The following is a 21,938-nucleotide window of genomic DNA, read 5'->3' on the forward strand; positions in this document are numbered from 1 at the left end:
TAAAGCCACCACCTGCCCTCACCGCGGACTCCGTGTCACAGCTCCCACTTGACTGAAAAGAGAAGACAGCCTGAAAAGCAGGGCCAAAGATCGTTCTCCCTTTATAAATTTTTATTAGCTGGATAGTGTACACAGTACTTACAATTGCATCTATTAAAGACCAAAATACACTTGAAAAAATGCATTATATAAAAAAAATTATAAACTTTTAACTATATACAAACTTTGCCTTACATTACATTAATCTCGGTTCCCTCCCACACCCATTCACAAAGAAAAGATTTTCTCTCCCCCCCCCCCCCCCCCTTTTTCACATGCAAAGCTTTAAAGCCATTTAGCATCACTTGAAGACCATTTTCCACATCCCATTCTTTACACTCAGATAAAACTGGGTTTTGATCGGTTCACGGCTCCAGTGCTCTCTGGGTCAATCCACCATGTTTCTCCTTCCCCCCAGGCCCCTTCTTTTATCCTCATCCACTCTTTTATGTGCTCCCAAAGTGGAGTTTTTGCTCAAGTGTAGCAAATCCACATAGAATTCTCATATAATTACTAGAGGGCTTTGAACTCAATGACATCTCCAATTTAACAAATTTGCCCAGGAAAATAAAGCAGGCTTTTTTTGGTAACATGGTGTTGACCGATAACTCCAATCTCATCAAGCAAACACTACCTTTAGAAGTGAATACACATAACCCAAAGCAAATGAAAAAATATGACAGTAGCACTCAGGCTTCCACATCACTATTTAAAGTATTAACGATAAGACTTTCTACATAACACAAATCCATAGGTCTTAATACACATTCTACAACAACAGATCAGAGAACCTAGATATGAAGGGCTTATTGGGGAAAAAAAGTTCTAGTTGTTTGGAAGAAGTTTACAAGTTCTTTAAGAAAAGAAGTAATTACTCGTTAAAAATAATACTTATGTCAGAGCAATAATCTTGCTTCCCTAACCTCCAACTTCCAGAGGGGTTTCTCCAGAGCTGAGCTATCAGCTGAAGAGCAGAGGCGTTACGGAGAAGCTGAATTACTCCAGCACAGAAATACTCCTCCAGCACTGACAAAATGTACAGATGATCTACAAAAAAAATATATCTATTTACAATAATGCTGCAAATTCAACTAAAGCGTTTCATTACTCCTTCACTAAAAGAGAGCTACGTATTTCCTGAAATGGGTGACCTCACAAGAAATGCTCAGTGAGGATTTCGTAGTTGCCAACTGAAGAAAATAAGCACCATGCTCTGATCGGCCAAGTATTTTAAGGCAGAAGCAACCAAAGGCACCAAAGATGCCATCAACGCAATGGAGGTAAGCAAATGCCTTTTGGATCATTAGAAAAAAAAAATCCTAATGTAAGATTTCTGAGCAGAGAGTTGGATTACTCCTATAATTTAAGTCAAAAGAAAGGTTTATTTGCATGTCAAGAACTAGGCCACCTCCTCCCAGAGCTGCAGGTGCCACCAGGTGTTGAACCGTTTCTTTGTCACCATTGTCAGCTGCGGTAAGAACATGGAACTAAAAATTCAGAAAGAAAATGAACCGAACTCAATTTAGAAAATCCAGCTGCCTAACTACAACCACCAAACCTGCATTTCTTCTTTGCTGTGTAACTTCACAGACACCTGACCTAAACCTCATCATCCTGATTCTCCAGACAGGGATACTCTTCCTCCAAGATTGCCTGGTGGCAATGTAGAATCTAACATTTCTCCACGTTTCTGCTCCCTCCTCTTGCACTCCTTCCCATCTTCTCATACTCTTCGGTCTAGTATTTTTTTTTTTTATCCAAATAAATAGAATTTTCAAGGCTGTGTAGTTTTGTGTCCTCCCAGTTGTCTACAACTTGCTAATTTGTCCTCCATTTTGCATTTAGTCATAGGCTTTCAGTAAATGGGAAAAACATAAGAGGGAGATAATATGGGTTGTGTTTTTCAAGTTTCATTTCCTTTGTTTTCAAGTGAATATAAAAAAAGAGTTCACTGAATTTAAACCAGTCTCTCCCATCCTCAGATGCTTTCCTCAGAAACATCTCACCTGCTACTTTACCTATTCAGGCTCATTATCACCTCCCTCAGCCACAATGCCTGGCTGGATTTCCAGTCCCACCTTTAACTGCCACGGTACAGTTTTATGTTTTACAGAGCACAAAAATTGGAAGAGATGGGACTATAGCGCACAGGTGATACACAGAAAACCTGTAATGGAAAGACGCAAGTACCAACTGTTAAAATGCTTATGAACTACAGCTTCCATCATCAAACTTCAAATTAGTAATAATGGAGCAAGCTTAAATCTGTAATGAGCTACAGAATTAAAGATCAAGATATGTTTTGTTGAGATACTCAGCCAGAAGCCAGCTGCTCAGCCAGAAGCCAGCTATAGGTCATGAAATAATAATTTTTTTAAAATGTAAGTACTCCTCCTTCATTAAGTGCCACTTTTTTTATTTAAAGAGGACAGTCTATAAAAAGCCTGAAAGGTTCATCAATATCTGCCTTCATTTGTCTAACAGTCCTTCAGTTACATGGGGATGAGCTGAGTTGAGCAGCCCTACGCTTCTGCTGTCGTGAAACAATCCCTCACTGTGTAGAACAAGAGAACTGTGGAACCGATTTAGAACAGGCATCAAGAAACACCATCACAAAGACGTTCAAGTGCTATCACTCTGAGATCACAGCTTTTATGTCTTTTGGAGGAACCGTGCACTGGACTGGCAGGTTAGAAGGAAGATAAAAAAACCCCAACAAAATCCTTTGGAAGAGACTCAATTAGAGTTTTAATCCTTTTCATACTAGCATCCACTTTTCTTCCAAAGCAACAACTACTGGCAATAAACATACCAAAAAACAGCCAGAGATTGCTTTTCCTAATTAAATCCTTATGCTCACATCACCCTCTCCCCTCTTCCTTCTTGGAACAGATACACAATATATCAAGCCCTGTAATCATCTTGCAATATTTCTATCATCTTGACTGGATGGCTGAACTTTTCCCAGGGAAGAGCTTGCTGTTTACGTATTTTACAAGGTGGAACTGAAAAAGAACCCCCTTCAGTTTCTGCCAGTTTCAGAAGCGCAGATGCAACAAGAGGGACCAGTTCAGTTGACAATAAAGCCCGAAGGTGTAAGGAGCGGATGTAAATAACAAGTGTCTGCTGGGAAAACGAAGTACCCTGGTGTAGCCAGGCCAGAGCTGGTGGCTCGAAACTGGATTATGTCTCTGTACAGAAGAGCTGAAGTCCAAGAGATCTTTGCTGGCCCCGCTTCAGCACGGCAGAGTTATTGCTGATCACCAAGTCAGGGGCATGCTCTCACCCATGGCCAATCTCAACGCGAGAGATGTTTAAAAGCAAAAGAAAGGCATGAGCAGGCAGACTCTGAAATCCCTGCGCTGGATCAGAAGAATACACCAAGAAAGTCAGTAAGTTCCCATTTGTTGAGTCAACTGCAGTTAAAATCTTGACCACATACTGAAACTGTGGTGCTTGTTCTGTAGAAAAGGGGAGGCTGTGATACAGCGATTGTCCCATGGAAAGACTTGCTTGATACACTGGAAGGGAAGGACAGACTTGCAGGAGGGATGGGAATTCCATTCAGTCGGTTTTTTTCTTGAAGCAGTGGTTAGGAGACTCTGATCATCTGTGTCATTGCTTCTTCGTTGGTCTGAGTTGGATCCTACAGATACAAAATGCCAGGTTGTAACTTCAACATTTTTCCGTAACAGCAGAGGAATCACACACAACTATCAAGAGGAGACACTCCTGCCCCCTCCCCTTGATCATGTCCTATTTTCCCTGGGTTTTACAGGCCAGTGTAAGAGAATGGGATATATAAATCTAAATTGTTCCTAGTAATGTGTTGTTTCTGGCAACAGGGAAGACCTAGCACTGGTCAAGTATTTGGGAAGGATTCCACTCCACTAAAGCCACAGGACTGCTTTAAAGCACTTATCAACAACAGAATTTGCCAGTTCTACTCTATTGTGTCCCTGCCTTTGAAAACCAGTCTTGCACTTTTTATGTAAATCAACGTGCAGCCAAGAATCAGATATTCACATTTTTTAATTTTCCATCAGATGAAAGACAAGGTTTCTGTACCTTTAATTCATGTCCTAAAGAAAAATAAAAGTACTTCTGATATGTAACCAGAAAGGCTGAAAAGACTACATTTCTTAGGACAAATACAATTCTCTGTTTGCAAAACAAAGTGAATACATTTCTATCAATATTATTATAATTTAATTACTCAAGGCAAACAGACACTTCCTGTCTCCAAGAAGGGAGACAAGGTTTCTTTGCAATGGCTGAAACATAAATGCAAAGGCAGAGAGGGAGGAAGGTCAGAGCCCAGCCCAAAAAAGAACAAACAAAACAGTACGAAGACACCTCTAAAGTATATTCTGAAGAACGGAAAATGGCAGTTGTGCCACAATTTTACTTGCCTGCATATGAGGGCTGTCTTTTTCCTTTGGTGAGAAGAAACGTCCACCTTCTCCCCGCTTCCTGGCCATGGCATGACGATGCCGAGATTCATGCAGGTATTTCTGTAACAATATGAAGTGGGTAATGAGAGACCAACCCACTATTTCCAGTTCAGTACTGGCAGTGGGGGAAATTCCTGAGTGCTAGAAAAGCCTGCCCAATCCACATCCTTCCCCAAAGAGAAGGTGTCCCGGTTTGAAGTAAAACTTCTTCAAACTTACTTCAAACCGGGACAGAAGGTGATTACAGTTAAATGCCCGTTTGCAATACAACTCCATACATATTCAACAATTAAAAGCATGCAAAGGAAGCAAGACTGCCAACCAAGGGACTTCAAAAATTACTCTGATGTAGCTAATGAACGAAAAAATAGAAATAAAAACCTGAACAACACTTTAAGATTGTGGTCCTCATTTTCCAGCACAGGTGGTTTTCTGTGCCCTTCTCATAGAGCAACCCTGTATTAGAGATGGAATGTACCCTCAGCACATTTGCTGATGATACAAAACTGGGAGGGGTGGCTGACACATCAGAAGGCTGTACTGCCATACAGTGAGACCTGGACAGGCTGGAGAGTTGGGCAGAGAGGAACCCGATGAACTTCAACAAGGGCATGTGTAGGGTGCTGCACCTGGGGAGAAATAACCCCATGCACCAATACAGGCTGGGGGCTGACCTGCTGGAGAGCAGCTCTGAGGAAAAAGACCTGGGAGTCCTTGTGGACACCAGGATGCCCATGAGCCAGCAATGTGCCCTTGTGGCCAAGAAGGCCAATGGCATCCTGGGGTGCATCAGGAAGAGTGTGACCAGCAGGTGGAGGGAGGTCATCCTGCCCCTCTGCTCTGCCCTGGTGAGGCCCCATCTGGAGCACCGGGTCCAGTTCTGGGCTCCCCAGTTCAAGAAGGACTGGGAACTGCTGCAGAGGGTACAGCAGAGGGCTACAAAGATGATGAGGGGCCTGGAGCATCTCTCTTAGGAGGAAAGGCTGAGGGACTTGGGTCTTTTTAGTCTGGAGAAGAGAAGGCTGAGGGGGGATCTGATCAACACCTATAAATACTTAAAGGGTGGGTGTCAGGGGGATGGGGCCAGTCTTTTTCCAGTGGTGCCCAGGGACAGGACAAGAGGGAATGGGCACAAACTTGAACATAAGAAGTTCCATCTCAAGATGAGGAGGAACTTCTTCACTTTGAGGGTGGCAGAGCCCTGGAAGAGGCTGCCCAGAGAGGTGGTGGAGTTGCCTTCTCTGGAGACATTCAAACCCCACCTGGACACGTTCCTGTGCAACCTGTTCTGGATGGACCTGCTTTGGCAGGGGCGTTGGACTAGATGATCTCCAGAGGTCCCTTCCAACCCCGTATCATTCTGTGATTAGATCTGAGTTTTATTCTCACCCTTCTTTCTTTGGGGATTTTTCCCTCCGCTTCAAGCTTCGCACGTGCCTGTCTCCTCTTGAGGATGCGGTGATACTGCTTGGCATTTACATAGAGGGGCTCTTCTTCCAGCATTTCTGCTCCGGGCAGAGGTATCCTCTGAATAGCTGGTACTGATCCCGCTCCAGGGACCATCTGTACAGAAAAGAGTATGTTCTTAGTACTTGTAGCTCAGAACACAAAGTGAATTCAAAAAAAGTAATTAAAAAGATGTTGTAATGGGAAGTGTTTGGGTTTTGTTCAGATAATGCACCTACTTAAATTGAAAGTTGTTCTCAAACTGCAGAACAAATTTAAACAAATCAATTACGTATCAATCGTGCTTCATTTTTTTTCTGACTATGGTAAAATTTCAATACCATATATAATTCTATGACCATGATACTACTTCTTGTACAATTAAGCATACAGGACATGGCCATTGCTTCCCTTTCTTTTTGGTTATCACTTATTTAATTTATATGATAATTTCAGAGCATTTTTTAAGCAAATATTACTTGCAGAGCTGCTGACACCTAGTGGGGACAAAATGAAATTCAAGTCAAAAGGCATCACACTATAAAGAAGTTAAGAATTGGCAGAAAAGCCTTCTTATAGAATCATAGGATTGCCTGTGTTGGAAGGGACCTTTAAGATCATCTAGTCCAACCATCAACCTAACTGATAAAAAACCATCACTAAACCGTGTCACCAAGCACTATGTCATCCCGTCTCTTAAATACCTCCAGGGATGGTACCTCACTTCCACTGGGCAGCCCATTCCAAGGCTTAATAACCCTTCCAGAGAAAGAATTTTTCCTAATATCCATCCTAAACCTCCCCTGACGCAACTTGAGGCCATACAATAATAGCCTCATACATAATGAGGCCATTATGAACCAGAAAAACAAATACTTGGGGATCCTCAAGATAAGCAACAGTTGATTCAATCTTTTTAAAGCTCTGTTAGGAGTTAACAGCTTATTTTGAATTTCAGTTTCTAGATTCCTGAACTCAATAATCTGCTGGGGGAAAAAACAAAGTACAGAATACACAGGTCGCAACAGGACACAGGCCATTACAATGGAAAACTTGGAGTGTTTAAACTTGAAACTAATGGTAGCTCCTGAGAAGACTGACCATATTCAGGTGACACGAATCTCAGAAAACACTTTGTGTACAGACATCCTAAACCTCAACCTTTTAAAATATCAATGGGAAATTAAATACGTACCATGACCATTCCACCTGAATTGACAACATTTCCAGCAACTGGCAGTGTCACCGTGACAGTCCCTTGTCCACTACTGGTTGTATTGGTGTTGGCTCCCGTTTGGACAATTTGCGCTCCAGCCAGACTGGCTGCTGGAATGGTGATCATGCCTGTAACAGGGACTGTAACTTTAAGAAAATAAAACACAAAAGAAGAAAAAAAAAACCAAACCAAAAACACGCACACAAAAAGAAGGGAACACCATTAGTCCCGCTTCTGTTCTTCACTCATTCATCCTTCCATAATGTGCAAAAAAGATTTTGAAAAGTATTGTGAGTTAGTAACTAAATTCAATCACCTCGTCCTCATATTTCCTGTCTCCTGCATTTCTATCTGCACAGTAATCCCAGGATCAGGTAAGACATCACCTACTCTAATGCGTAAGAGCAAACTTAAATCGTTTCTATTCTAATAGTCCTTGCCAAAGAAAGTGCCATCTTTTATTTTTCTGGGGGAAGAACCACACAGCCTGAATTCCTGTATAATAATATAAACATCTCTTCCTCCATTTGCTCCGCTGACAACTCGTATCACAGCACTACCAGCATCACAACTCACTGTTTCCTTGGACAATAATTACAAGGCAATAAAACCCAATCAAAGAGATACTGTGAAATTCTGATTCTTTTCACACCAAAACTCATACCTTGTTGGAGAATGGTTCCATCAGCATTAACTGGCTGATAGACTATGGTCTGCCCTTCAGCTGCTTGTGCTACCTGCTGTCCTTGAACTGCTATTTGTTGCTGGGTCTAAACAAAACAAAGAACAAAGTAAATTTACAAACTGCTTATTTTTCAAATTTTACAATTCCTGAATTAACACATGGTACTTTAGGTGTTTCAGGCATCTATTTCTTTTGCTTTATTACCAGCGTCAAGAAATAGGATGGAGCACAAACCAACTGAACCGTGGATCAAATACCTAAAGCACGCATTTCTAACAGTCTAGTATTTAATATTGAAAGAAACAAGTTCTAGGTTTCCCGTCTCACTATGAACATGTTAAAAGAAAGAACTATTCTGCTCAGAAATTTAATTTTGGTCCTAAGCAAAAGAGTCAGCAGAAAGCCCAGGTATGACTAGACTGCTTCACAAAATGGCGCAAGTATGAAATTAGCAATACTTCATGTTTTCAATTTTCCACAAATAGACAAAAACCACCACGAACCAATAAAATACAGAAACACAATGGATAAAAACATGCAATCTATTTATTCTGCCCCAGAGTTATGCATGAAAACACTACAGAAAGATGGAAATTTATTCTCACATTCTCCACATTCTCCTCAATATGAATAATTCCTTTTTATTTTTTTCCCCCTTTTTTTTTTTTAACTTAACCACACCTTAAGTCATTTGCCAAGTTTCTCTTCCTGTTTCTCTCAAGAAAACCCTTTCATGCTGGTGCAGTTACCTGTGTCTGGCCAGCAGTAACTGCAGTCTGTGGCTGCTGTATAATGATCTGCTGGGTCTGGCCCTGCTGCCCCTGTACCTGCACAGCCTGCCCACCTTGAATCTGAATCTGACCTGGCTGGACCAACTGAATCTGTGGAAGAAAGAGTCAGAAAGGAACATTAACTACGCCTCTTATTTCTCCCTCCTTGGCCTCAGCATCACCAAACCATCTCTGAGGATGATTTACTGTTGCAAAGGAAAAAAAAAAAAAAAAAAGCACGCACTGATTCTTCTCTCATTCCATTTTAAAATGAAGAGTTTTAATTCATTCCTCCCTGTGACACAGCAGTCACAACCGCACAGAACAGAGGAGACATAACGTGCTGGTGTCATTATGCCCTAGCAGTTCTGCTCTGCTTACACAATAAAATGGTCAAAAGAAATAAATTATTCACATGAAACTAGGAGTAATAATACTCTGCTAAAAGTAAAAAAGAGAACTAAGATTTATGTTAATTATCCAGCATAGAGAAGTATTCCTGGATACATTTAAAAGTTGTCTTCAGCTTTGCAGAGGAGTCTTTCCACCAACGTGGAACATTTCTTAGATTAAAAAAGAGGAACTGGAATACAGTTCAAAGCTTGTGTTTAAAAACCCAGTTATGGATTTTCCTCCAACCACCAGACTTTAAAGAACCTAACACAAAATACATTGTTTTTTAACAAAAGAAATTTCAAATAAACTTCTCAAAACAACGAGACATCATATGCCTTCCTGGGCTGCGCTGAACTCGATTCCTAAACCCCATTCTCACATCACTAGACCACTTTCATTACGGCACTGTTACAGTTCTTCCCTTTGCTTTTGAGGAACACACTTCGAGCTCCTCTTTAAATTTAGAAAGTGTCTTTTAGACAAATATTTCAAAATAATTGCTTCTAATAAAATCCACCTTCTATACCTTCTACAGTAGTACCTTCTGTGCAATGGAACCATTTAAATTCACCTTCAGCCATCACCTATTAGATGAACTCAAGCATAAGAGTTATTTTCAAGAAGTTTTCTTAAATAAATTAAAGGAAACCCCTCTTTCTGAGCCATAAATTGAGTAGGCACCAGATCCCCACTATCCTGCAAGGGCCAGTTAAAATAAAATATAAAAAAAAAAGAGTCCAAACCGAAAAACCCAAACCAACTCCAGCTGTATTTTAATAGACTTCATTTTAAAGGCTTGCACCATCCCATAAAATACAAAAATTAAATACACAAAGAATTTTCATTGCATTCTTAACACGCAGCTCACTGCCAGATTCATAGCTGGAGAACACCCGTCTCTGCCCATTTCATTTTAAGTGCGCTGAGGCAAACATTCTATCTGACAAGGTGAGAACATCACGGTTCGTTCTCTGCAATTTCTCTTAAATAAGACGCGGGTTTCTCTCACCTGCTGCAGTCCCTGCGTTCCAGAAACCGGGACCTGCATGATCGTCTGGCCCTGACCCCCCGGCACAGCCTGCACCATGATGGGCTGCCCGGTGGATGTGATCAATTGGCCTCCGCTTACTTGAACCATGAGGGGTTGACCCTGGACCTGGGAAATGGGAGAAAAAAAACCAAACAGGACAATGAAAAAGTCTGGTGAGGTGAAGCCAGAAACCGAAGTGGCTGCCACATGAGGTTGAATTCTTACCTATTTTAATTCTCTGGTCACCACCAGAGAACCTGAGCAACAGTCACTAACCTGGGGTCATAATCAGCATCAAATATCTTTCATTTCTAAAACTTTTTGCACAATGTGCTGCTGGATTTAGTAAATTATCTTTTTCTGTTGCAGTCTAACCAGAACTTCCAAGTCAAATCGCAATAAAGCATGAAAAGCACAGCTAAATTTTCCAGAGACAATAACTATCTTCATGCACAGCCTGAGAGCAAAGTGTAATAAAAGAAACTTCATTATCCACATCGCTATTACTAATCTTTAATTGGGGTTTCTAATGAGAAAGAGCTCTATATAAGCTATTCTCACAGAGAGATCCTGAGGTAGCTTCAACTCTCTCCAATTACATGCCTACAACATTTCCATTTCCTAACCGATATAAAGCATGCGATGTTCTTAGAGAATCTTTTCATGGGTATTAAGTGAAATTATAAATGTGACAACACAAAATGTAGTTCAGTAAGGAAGAGTGAAGGAAAATGAGCAGCAGCCACTTCTTGGCCCAACAATGCTTACAGAGGACTTCTAAATTTGGCATAAAAGTCTCTGGACTCTTGGCCCAGGTATGGCTCTGGTCATGAGGAAAAAGGCCAATGAAAAGAAAAGCGAGGAGAAAACCCATCTGTTCAAACACCCTGACCCACTAAGCCCCCAAACTCCTCAAAATATCTCTTTGAAAACACCATACCTCCACGGCTTAAAGTGAAACGAGTCTTACGAACTCAATCACACTTTACCACGCTCAGGAGTTGTTTAGAAACAAGCGCAACACAACATGATAAAAAGTCACGGAGTTCTTGGGTTTCCTACCTGTAAATTTCAAGAATATGCAATAGCAAATGCTCACTCTTCAACTGCTGTAGAATTCCAGGAAAAACAGCAGCACTGATTTTCAGCACATACTGAACTACCTTAAAAACCCTCTATTTTGCATAGTTCAAATATCTTAGTGAATTATACGCTGACACATCTACAGAACCTCAGTGATCAATGCCCTACGCAGGATATTGTGATTTTACAGGTCACTAATCCCCTTGCGACACCGTTCTGTTCCTCAACCTTGTAACTATTGCGTACAAGGCCCCAACAAAAATCGGTAGCACTTGTTTTGAATTACAACAGAGAGAGAGAGATAAGCATGCTCGTGTCAGCCCCGGAGAAGCAGAGTCAGCAGCACAATGGCCAATAAGCAGAAAGAAAAACAATACATTCCAGGATTCTTGTTAATGTATTAGAGCAGGCAAAAAAAAAAGAAAAAAAAAAAAAAAAAGAAGGGGGGGGGAGGACACATGATGATGACCAGGAGGCCACAGTGACCCAAGCAATTCAAGTCAGCCAGCTTTTCAGGTTTTAACTCTGAACATAAAAAATGCTGTGTTCAACTTTACACCATTCCAGCCTCTTGGAACTCTCCTCTGAAGAATTAAAAAAACAAGAACAAAAAAAAAAAAACAACCAACAAACCAAAACACTGAGTGAACTACTAAACTGCTACAGCCATCCAGGGTTTGTCAACTCCTTTAAAAGCCTCCTACTTGAGCTAATGAGACAAAGTTTGCAAGACAGAAAATACTTCACATTAAAACAAATCAGGGTTTGAAATAACCTTGCATTTCTTTCCAATTTGGGCTGTATTTACCGTTAGGATACCTACTTCTCCTGGGTTTCCCTGTGCTGTTCACACATAAATAAGAAAACGGATCTCTCAGTCCCACAGAGGCCAATATTGTCCCCAGGTGCTTTTTTTAATCACAGATGAAGAAGTTTCACTCTTCAAGCTGGTACGTCACCCACCACATCTACATCTCTCTTTCACGTAGAGAAGACACAGAACTACTCACAGTGGAGATCAGCAATCTAATCTCCCTGAAACTACAGGAAACCTTGACTGTTACTTCCTCATCTTGATTTTTTTTTTTCCTTTTAAGTTTCATTTCAACCACTATTCTCTTTCAGAATTGCAGCAGCAGGAATTCATGAATACATCAGGGTTTCTGGCACGCACCCAAGATCCAGGGAAAAAGCTATAACCCCATGTTCTTCATGGCAAACTCAACAACCAGCAGAAAGCAAGGATTCTACAGCTAAAAAATTTCCCTGTTCCTATTTCAAACCCTGGAAAAAACACAGCATTAGATATGTGGCGACGGTGAGAGTCATGCAGTGCTCACAAACACAATTAGAGAGATCACCACTACCTGGAGGGTCTGGACTTGCTGGCCTGAGGCGGATGCCACCTGGGCCTCAGTCTGCAGCTGGACAGCAGTGACACCACCCTGCTGCTGGGAATAGGAACAGGAATAGCTTGAAACATGGAAATGCACAGCTCTGACAAGAGACAATGACACTTTGCTGGAAGAGGCTGAATTTAAACTTCTTGGAACATAAGGAAGGTGAATACTTTTAGCAAACCTCAGAATGGAAACCAACAAAACCGTGTCTGATACTGACAGGCTTCAATATCCCAAACCAAAATCATTTACAAAGAACAGGAGAGATTATTTTGCAGAATTTAAAATCTCGGCTTCAGGATTTTAAACTGCTACCTTTCTGCTTAATGTTTCCCTTCACTGCCCAGGTTTCTTACTGTGAAGAGGTTCCAGATTTTGGTCAGACTTGTTTGTCACAATAAAGGCCATAAATTCCTTCTTGCACAGAACAGCAGCTCAGGTGACTACAGTCTAAGCTTCATCTGTGTCACCCCTGCATCAAGGTCTTCCCACCACTGACCTTGAAGGACAATCTTGAGAGGTTGCAAGAGCAGTTAAATCTAAAAGCCTTTTCTATCTTTAGCCTCTTTAGTAAGAGTCCCAAAATAACCTGTGTTAACTGTGTTTGCGTTTGGGAGATGAAGGACATCTCTCTACTAAAAGCTGAACTACAACAGGCCTGTTAAAATAATTATTTCAGAAAAAACATTTCACATCAAATACAACACAGGCCTTAAGGGCACGAAATAACAATGAAACAAGCCAAGGTATGTTTTTACCTCCTTTTTACTTACAAAGTGTCAATAAAACTAAATGTATCTTTGGTTATCTGCTGGAAACAGGTATTTTTGATAATTCTTAATATATAATTTTTTAACCTCAAGTACAATCCTGTTCTTACTGAAAAAGTCAACTTCAACTAAATTCGATGGAAGAAGTCGGTCGCTGCTGTCAAACACTCAAACAGGCCGATGACAAAGCAAAGCGTATCTGGGTAAAAATATAATCTAGTGGCTCGTTTATTTGCATGACAGATCAAGAAACTCCTCTTGCCTTGAACTAGAACAAACATAAGAGGCAAAAAAAAATCCAGCAGCAGCATAGTTCATCTGAAAATGCATCACTATCTGAATGGGTAAAGCTTAACAGCAGCAAAAGTCCATAAGCCCTTAAAAAAACCCCAGCCCTACTCATCTGCACATTATAACATCAACTAGAAACTTCTTTCTAAAATGGGTTAATTCATCCAAAGCTACAAATTTTGTTGCAGTTCCTGTACTGTATGTTCATTTTGATCCACCTGTAGTTCTAAGCCAAAATAGTTCAATAAATACTTCTTTTGAGAAAGCTGGAGAAAGCCTCTATGGGCTTGAACAAAACCTATTTCAATTTGGGGGGATAAATCTACACTGTTCCTTGTGTGACTGTTTGTATTAATATTCTGTTTCCTCCATTTTCAGAGAGGATTTGTTACTTCCCTCGTGTCATTAGGAGTTTGCAAACTCCCCGCTATGCTGAAATTTGGTAACTTTTATACCTGCAATTTAATTTTTTGGTAAGTTTGGGGATTTTCTTTTAAACATATTTACTCTGACTTCAAGTCAAGTCAGATCATTGACCACCAATCAGGTGACAGAAGTCAGGTAAACACATATCCAGGCAATAGTGTGAATCATCTTGTGGGTTCTGTGAAACTCTGAGAAATACAAACAGATTTGTAACTGGGCCCTGGCAGTGCCAGTTAACCCGCTGTCACCTCCCATACCTGCTGCTGGATCTGCCCAGCCTGCACAACGATCTGCTCTGTGGAACTGTTGCTGTTGGCTGTGTACTGCTCCATAGCGCTTCAGCTCCACGACGGTAAAAGGCACACCTCAGTCTGCGTATCTGGCGAGAAAAGTTAAAAAAAAACACCCCCGTGTGATTATTATCCCAAGGTTTGAAGATTGGAATTACCGTACAGTAGCTGGAAAGCAAACCATCTGCTGACACAGAGGTCAAATCACACACAGTAAGAGCCGCTGGTTAATCAAGGATCTTCCTCTTTCATAACATCACCTCACTTTCAGTGAGTAACAAAACTAGAATTGTAATTTGAAGAACACATAGCTTGACTGAGAAGCAGAAAGTACCTCAATTCTGTCATTGCCTTCCGTGAATCAGTAGCTACAAACCTGTTTCTCTTCCTGTTTTACCCCTCGCACCTGTGTCTGGACTACAGACATTTGCCTACACTGCATATTGGTGGAGGAGAGGGGTGTTATCACTAAAAAATCTCAAAACATACAAAGTTTAGATATAAAAACTAAAGAATTGGTTTGAAACACGTCAAGAATTCAACAACGCTCAGTGAAACTGTCTCTCCTTCCCTGACTATGCAGCACTCCCTCCTCATATCTCTTGCTTCTCTTCCTACTTCCACAGAATTTGAAAGTAGCCAGCAGATTTCTCACTGCTCCCATCCTTTTGCTGCTTCCCATTTCTTGGACACTTGCCTACACATATGAAGAACACACTATGGCAATAAAATACTTAGTTCCATTACCTCTTTCTCCTTCACATTTCATCTCTTCTCAGTTGATCAACAAGGGAAGAATTCTTACTATTACTTTTAATGAGGTAATTGATTTATGCTCTGACCTGCTACATCAGTGAAAAAGCAGCCTGTAACTTTGATCTTTGAAGTCTAAAGCAACGAAAAAAACAGATCCCTTTGTATTTAAATCAATGCACACAATATTTATTTACAACTTTAACTGTAACTGTTGCTGTGGTTACTAATGTAATGACAACTCTCACACTGCCTGTTCTTTAACTTTAAAACATTCTTTGTACTTCAGTGCCTTGCATTTATCTTAAGAACACTTCATTTTTACATCAACTTACTCCTCACTGTGACCTAGGAAAACACGCAATGATTTTACATTTTGTTGTTTTCTGGCACGTTAACACCAAATGCCAGTTACCTACAAAAATAAACTATTAACCAGTCATAGAATCACAGAATTGTCTGGGTTGGAAGGGACCTTTAAGATCATTGAGTCCAACCATCAACCTAACTCTGATAAAAAGCCATCACTAAACCATGTCTCTAAGCGCTATGTCAACCTGTCTTTTAAATACCTCCAGGGATGGTGCCTCAACCACTTCCCTGGGCAGCCCATTCCAAGGCTTAATAACCCTTTCAGTGTAAAAATTTTTTCTAACATCCAATCTGAACCTCCCCTGGCACAACTTGAGGCCGTTTCCTCTTCTTCTATCACCCACAACTTGGGAGAAGAACCTGACACCCGTCCCTCTACGCTCTCAGTCACGCCAGACCAGAAGGATCCTCCTTACAGAGGGCATAATAATCAGCCATAATAATGTAAAAACCTTCTCCGTCCCTCTCAGCTCTTTTGTTCAGAGGAAGGAGTAGTGCCACTAACCCTGGAGATCACAGAGATCATCTGAGACACAGCACCGAAAGGCACTACAATTTACTGCAATTTGAACTCTATCCTTGGGCCATTTAGTAACAGCTTTTCACAGCCTGACAGAGTAAAAGATAAACATCTTCTTTCTGAAGATGATGCTGTCAACCAAGGTTCTCATTTCAATTTTGAACCGTATACTTAATTTCTGTCCTAAACGCCTGTGGGCCTGCCAGAAAACAGCTCCCGCGTTTCATTCTGCAGGGAAGTCTTTCAATAGCAAGCACAGGATGCCAGTAAACAGTATTTGCCAAAAGTTCTCTGGCTTCCTTAACGCCACAACCAACAATCAAGCACAGGCGTAGCTCTAACTTGGGATGCTTCTTCACAAGCCCCCCTACCAAGCCCCTGCCTTGATTTTACATGTGCTGGATCGTAGTCCTCAGAGGGATTATTTCACTCCCTTCACGAAAACACAGAGCACCAGCGCTACTGAATCAAAGTTAAATTTTAAAGATCAGTCATCTGCTTCAACGGCAGCTCCTCCCCCTGCTGATCTCACCACTCGGCTCCTCCTCACCAGGCCCTTGTCTGCATGAAAATGACTTTGTGTTCTAGTTCTAACGGCATATATTCATATATATACGTATACGCACAGGAGGCTATAGCAGCTACATCAACAACAGTTCTCTTGGCAAACAAGCTATGCTAAGAACAAACTAAACTGCGCTATGACCTGAGCAACCTTGAAAGCATCGTTTTAAAACGTGCTGCACCCTAAAACGTTACTAAACTGGCAGAAGTTTCCAGGGCAGACCCTGCCAGTCCGCCCACATGATCCCTGTGCTCAAGGACACCAGGGGAGGATAGACACCCACGCCAAGCCAAGGACGGGATTTAACTAAACGGCCCGGGGAAGGACACGGAGGCCACAGTCAAATCTCCCACTGCTCGGCAGAATAAAACGCGTGCTACCCAGATTTTGTTTCCAACCTCCTTATCAATCTTGCAAGTCAGGGAGTTCACCTAGGGACGGTTTACATTTTATTCCCGAAAGCCTCACCCCGGGGACGTTCTCGGCGAGCGGAAGAAATGCCCTGCAGCTCCGGGAGGAGAAAAACCGGCAGAAAGGGCAGTTTCTCCTCGCAGAGAGGCGCGTGGCTGGCGACATTTGGCGCCCAGGTGCGTTCAGGGGAAGCGGGGAGGGGGGGGCTGCACACCCGCTCCACCGGCAGCCGCGGGGAAGAGGAAGGGGGGGGCAGCGACCTGCCCTCGGCGCACACTCACCGCCTTCCCCCCTACCTCCCCCGGGCAAGGCGGGGAGAAAGAGGAGGGGGAGGAGGAGGAGGGGCGGCCTGGGCTGCCCGCGGCCCATCTGTCACAGCAGGGCCAGCGGGGAGGCTCGCCCGCTCCGCTCCCCCCGCCCGGCCGGTGGAAGGGCGGGGCCCTGCCGGCTCCCGTCCCAGCGGCCCCGCACGGGCAAGGCCTTGTCGCCGGCCCCGCCGCGCGCCTCCCCTCAGCGGCCCAGCCCGCGGCCGCGCCTTCACCTCCTCCACCACCACCACCACCACCCCGCCATCTCCCGCATCCCGGGTCGGGCCTTCTCCTCACGGCAGCCCCGGGGGTCCCCACCACCACCCCCGGCGGAGCCGGGCCCCGTCGCCCCGTCCCCTCGCCTCCCCCGGCCCCGGCCGGCCCCGGCCCTACGAGCGGCCTCCTGACTGGTCACTCGGCCCCGCCAATCCCGGCGCTGGGGCCGGCGCTCGGGGGCTCCATATTGGCTGCTCGCGCTCACCGTGCCTCGCTCCCCCGGTTCGGGTCCCGCGCTGATTGGCTCCGCCACCGGCCCCCGAAACCCAATCAGCGCCTCCACTCAGCCGCCGCGCAAAATGGCGCCCAACCCCGAACAAAGGCGAAGAGAGGGGGCGGGCGCGGGCGGCGCAGGCGCAGGGCGGTGCCGCGCCCCGCGTGGCCCCGCCCCCTCCCTCGGCGCGGGTCCTTAGAGCCGGGCCCCGCCCACCCGCACCCCGCCCACCCGCGCCTACTGCGCCTGCGCCCCGGGCGGTGCGCGCGCCGCTGAGGGTCGCCGCGGCCAGTAATGCGCAAGCGCCGGCTACGGCTCCGCCCCCTCCCTCGGTACCGCCTCTGAGCGTCGTGCGCATGCGCCGGGAGGTCGGCCTGCGGAAAGTTCTCGGCGAGTATCATAGAGAGGGTGGTCCTCCAGCCTGCCTAGAGGGGCGGGCGGCCGCCGCCATTTTGGTGGGGCAATAAGGCCGCCGTGCCGGAGCGGAAGGAGGGCTGGGTTGGCTGATGTGGGGAGCGCTGGGGAGGTTCTTTGTGGCTCAAGCCTCGGCTCGGCGGGTCCTTCTTCACGCCGTGCCCGCGGGTGTGGCCTGCTGAAGGGTTTCCTCAAGGGGCAGGGGTGGTATGGAGGAGGATGGAAGGCCTCTGGGTGCTAGTTTTGTGTTGACCCAGTGCTGGTGTCTCCTTGAGCCTCATGGCCGGAGTTTGTGGGGCTGTAGCGGGAGAGCTTGTACTCCGCTATTCGGGGTTACTGGCCTCCTCCTTTTCTATTTCAAGGGGTGTCTTGATGTTTCTAGTTGTCCCATAAGTAAAGTAGGCTCAGCCTGTACCTTCTGGCATACCAGCTTATTGCCTGGTTTGGGGTTCCTAATAACTCTGTTTTTTTCTCTTGTCATATTTCCAGCTGGAGGAGTCTTCACTGTAGCCCATGTTACCATGGCCACCCACTTCTCTAAGGATCAGGAGGAGAGAGTGCGTAGAAACTGGGTTACCTGGGCTACTGCTGTGATGTGTGTCTCTGTAAAGAGACTTTTCTGTCCCCCTAATAATGTGGCAGCTGGCTGTGCCATGTAGCTTTTTGGAGGAAAGTGGCTGAAAGTGCTAAATTTCTTGTGCTTTTATGCTTACGTCAGTGATGCAGATACTGTACAACAGCACAGAGCTTAAATGAGTGTTGGCTTATCCAGCACTGACACACTGATAGTGTGCTAAAGTTGTGCACTAATCCAGTTGTGCTATTACATAATTTTCGGTTTTAAGTTTTTATTTTGTAAAATTAACTGCTGAGCTGGCACGTGATACTCATAACTGATGTAGCAGAAAAGATAGTTGTGTGTGCATTGGGTCCATAATTCACAGCAGCTCATTTGCTTGTGAACTGCATCTTAAACTCAGTGCCTTACCCTTTACTGTCCAGACCTGCCAGATTCCCTGTTATCTGAGGATTCTCTGATCTGAGTCAGCACTCGGCTTCCTTTTATTTACCCTTCTTTTTATGGTGTTTTCTAGATCAAGTGTGTTAAGGGGGACCTTTTCTCATGCCCCGCAACGGACGCATTGGCTCATTGCATCAGCGAGGACTGTCGCATGGGTGCAGGCATAGCTGTTCTTTTTAAGAAAAAGTTTGGAGGCGTTCAAGAGCTGTTGGATCAACGTGAGTGATACGCATGGGGTGGACATGCAGGAGCTGCAGGGAAAACCTTGATTTGCAGCAGTAAGGGTATTCTGAGCTACTTGGGGTGCAGGGGGAATTATGTAGTGGAATGTAACTGCTTTAAAAATACCTTCTTAATTTCTTCACTTTAGAAAAGAAGACTGGGGAGGTGGCAGTTCTCCAGAGAGATGACCGATACATTTACTACCTGGTAAGAGGGGGATGTTACTCAGGCATTTTCTTCTGCTTAAACTCTGTTAGATTTGATGACGAGGACTTTTAATAGTTGTGGGGGTTTTGAGTTTCTTCTAAATAAGAAGTGTGACTGGTATTACTCAACTCTTGCTAGTCAAGGAGAAGCCACGCTCTCGTGTACGTATGTATAATTTAAATTGACAGAACTAGCTGCCAAATTGCACTATTTTAAGCTGTGAAATATAGTTATTTTTCCAAGTCTCTTTCCTTTCACAGTAGCAAGTCTGAGAGTGGAGTTTGAGTGTAGTGAAATGGGGTTTTTAAAATGAAAATTTTGAGGTGATCATGCTAAAGGCACAACAGACCTTTTACATTTACACTTAGATTACGAAGAAGAAAGTTTCTCACAAGCCGACATATGACAGTATGCGACAGAGCTTAGAAGCCATGAGAGCTCATTGTCTGAACAATGGAGTTACTGACATTTCCATGCCTAGGTAAGAAAATTAATTACTGTGGTGTAAGTGCTTCAGTGTTTCTTGCATAGAAGGATGTTCCCCTGCCGTGAAATAAGAGTTCAAGTATCCACTTCTCTTCTGTTTTCAGCTGTGCAAATGAAATTTGCATTTCCCAGTGCGTTTTAATGGTAACAAAACAGACCAGCTTGGTTGTTTTCCTTATTTTAACTGCTTTATGTTGATTTATGGTGAGCTGAATTAGTGCCACTTAAAATTGTAGCTGTGTGAAGGGCTAATTGTTCCTAGCATGCTCCAGAAGAGGCCATTACAGGTGTTTTATTTTCCAGGATTGGATGTGGACTTGACGGCCTGGATTGGAATAAAGTTTCGGCAATACTTGAGCAAGTGTTTGAAGACACAGATATAAAGATCACAGTTTACAGTCTGTGAGCAAAAGACTTTAAAGCGAGCCCCTTTTTTCCCCTGCTTTCAGGAGTGGAGACCCGTTAATTGATGAGAGGGGAACCGCATGCTCAGCACATTCTGCACCTGAGCGTAGCTCACTCTTGTTTTGGCAGTGGCTTTTACCAACAACAACAACAAAAAAAAAGCTCCAGAGCAGCTAATTTGGGATGTTGTGTTCAGGAAGCCTGTGGAGAAGATGTTGTGGTGACCCTCGGGGAGTTCCCAGTCTGTCCCAGCAAGCCACCAGATGTCACTGGTCCTCCACAGAGCACTTGCCTGTGCTAGAGCTTTTGCTTGGAGCTGGCAGTTCCTGTGCAGAGTGAAACCGGAGCAGTCTCTGCTTAGGTATTCATTGGTTTGTAGTTACGGTTGATAATGATGAGCTGTGGAGCCCTGACACTTTTTTTTTTTTTTTGAAGTTTTGCAGTGTTCTATCTGGCATACAGTTTCCTTTGTTCGTTACAGGATTAAAAATGTAATTTTTACGTTCTGGCTGCAAACACAATGTTTTGCTATGAGATTGTACTCACTAAGAATCATGCTGTCAACGCTAAATAAATAGCTCTTCAGTGCTCTGCTGTCAGATCACAGCACCTTCCTTTTGAAAAACTCTCCTGTGTCTGTCGCGGCTTTATTCTAGAGGAACTCGGGGGTTTGAAGGGGGTTGCTGGAGATGTGTAAAGACACCTTGTGGGTGCATTTCATACCGTGTAATTGGTACAGTCTGCAGAACTCGGCTTTCTCAGAATCCACATGTGAATGACTGATGTGCTGTAAAACATCATAGTATGGAGTTCAAGGTTTGTTTTTCCTAGTACTTTTTTTACTGCATTTGTAATTGAGCTGTTGTATGTAGGTTGGTGTTTGATATCATAAATTGCAAAAGCAAATTAGTAACACACTTGGTTCATCAGATCATTGGTAAACACTTGATTTTTGAAAGCTTGGTTCCGGTACTGAAGAACTCTCATATACTCTGCACTTCCTTTATGTTTGCTTTTCCCCACCCTCCCAAAATAACAAATCTTTTTGACTTCTGTCATACTGAACACCCGGAAAAATGCCAGGCAGATTGAGTAAACCTAAAAGATGGGATATAACAGTTGATATATATCCCATATAAAAGATGTAGTTATATACTGTTATATCCCATACTAATTGTAGTATAATGTATGGTTCCTAATTGTTTTTCGCTGTGGATTGAATGGGTGAAGTGTTTTCTGTTCTTAGTGTTGTGGGTTAATCTTTATCGTGTGGTTTCTTTGCCCATGCAGATCTGCAAATCCTGTTTGTGTCTTTAAGAGCTTCGTATTATTACTCTGCCTGTTGGTTGACCTTATTTTGTAAACTTGGTTTTGGTGGATAATTGCTGTAGCTAAATACACAACTGGAAAAAAAAATAAACTCAGTAAGACAAAGAGGAATTTGGAGTATCGACCTGATGGAGAGCGG

The 21,938-nt window shown here is 43.5% G+C and overlaps 2 protein-coding genes across 9 annotated transcripts; one reads left to right on the forward strand and one right to left on the reverse strand.

Moving 5' to 3' along the window:
• Nucleotides 1-101: 101 nt before the first annotated feature.
• On the reverse strand, nucleotides 102-17,825 carry NFYA (nuclear transcription factor Y subunit alpha). 6 transcript variants are annotated; one of them, XM_074163224.1, is made up of 10 exons: nucleotides 17,707-17,825; nucleotides 14,264-14,385; nucleotides 12,487-12,567; nucleotides 10,016-10,162; nucleotides 8,590-8,721; nucleotides 7,820-7,925; nucleotides 7,135-7,283; nucleotides 5,883-6,056; nucleotides 4,452-4,553; nucleotides 102-3,685 (listed from the first exon to the last, which is right to left on the reverse strand). In XM_074163224.1, the coding sequence occupies exons 2-10, from the start codon at nucleotides 14,336-14,338 to the stop codon at nucleotides 3,632-3,634; spliced, it is 1,020 nt and encodes a 339-aa protein (XP_074019325.1). In that variant the 5' UTR covers nucleotides 14,339-14,385; nucleotides 17,707-17,825; the 3' UTR covers nucleotides 102-3,631. The 6 variants fall into 6 exon arrangements, with proteins under 6 accessions (XP_074019325.1, XP_074019324.1, XP_074019323.1 ...); XM_074163223.1 differs by having other exon boundaries at nucleotides 7,135-7,301; nucleotides 12,484-12,567; nucleotides 17,707-17,819; XM_074163222.1 differs by having other exon boundaries at nucleotides 7,135-7,301; nucleotides 12,484-12,570; nucleotides 17,707-17,819.
• A 324-nt stretch (nucleotides 17,826-18,149) lies between these two features.
• OARD1 (O-acyl-ADP-ribose deacylase 1) lies at nucleotides 18,150-21,902 on the forward strand. Of its 3 annotated transcripts, none has more exons than XM_074163473.1 (7): nucleotides 18,150-18,170; nucleotides 18,619-18,686; nucleotides 19,224-19,368; nucleotides 19,521-19,579; nucleotides 19,948-20,060; nucleotides 20,369-20,467; nucleotides 20,600-21,902. In XM_074163473.1, exons 2-7 carry the CDS (start codon nucleotides 18,651-18,653, stop codon nucleotides 20,769-20,771), a joined length of 624 nt encoding a protein of 207 aa, XP_074019574.1. In that variant the 5' UTR covers nucleotides 18,150-18,170; nucleotides 18,619-18,650; the 3' UTR covers nucleotides 20,772-21,902. The 3 variants fall into 3 exon arrangements, with proteins under 3 accessions (XP_074019574.1, XP_074019573.1, XP_074019575.1); XM_074163472.1 differs by lacking the exon at nucleotides 18,150-18,170 and adding an exon at nucleotides 18,173-18,297; XM_074163474.1 differs by lacking the exons at nucleotides 18,150-18,170; nucleotides 20,600-21,902 and adding an exon at nucleotides 18,222-18,297 and having other exon boundaries at nucleotides 20,369-20,471.
• The last annotated feature ends 36 nt before the right edge of the window (nucleotides 21,903-21,938 follow it).

The sequence above is a fragment of the Numenius arquata genome, chromosome 24 (assembly GCF_964106895.1).
Source record: "Numenius arquata chromosome 24, bNumArq3.hap1.1, whole genome shotgun sequence".
NCBI classification, from domain to species: Eukaryota; Metazoa; Chordata; class Aves; order Charadriiformes; family Scolopacidae; genus Numenius; species Numenius arquata.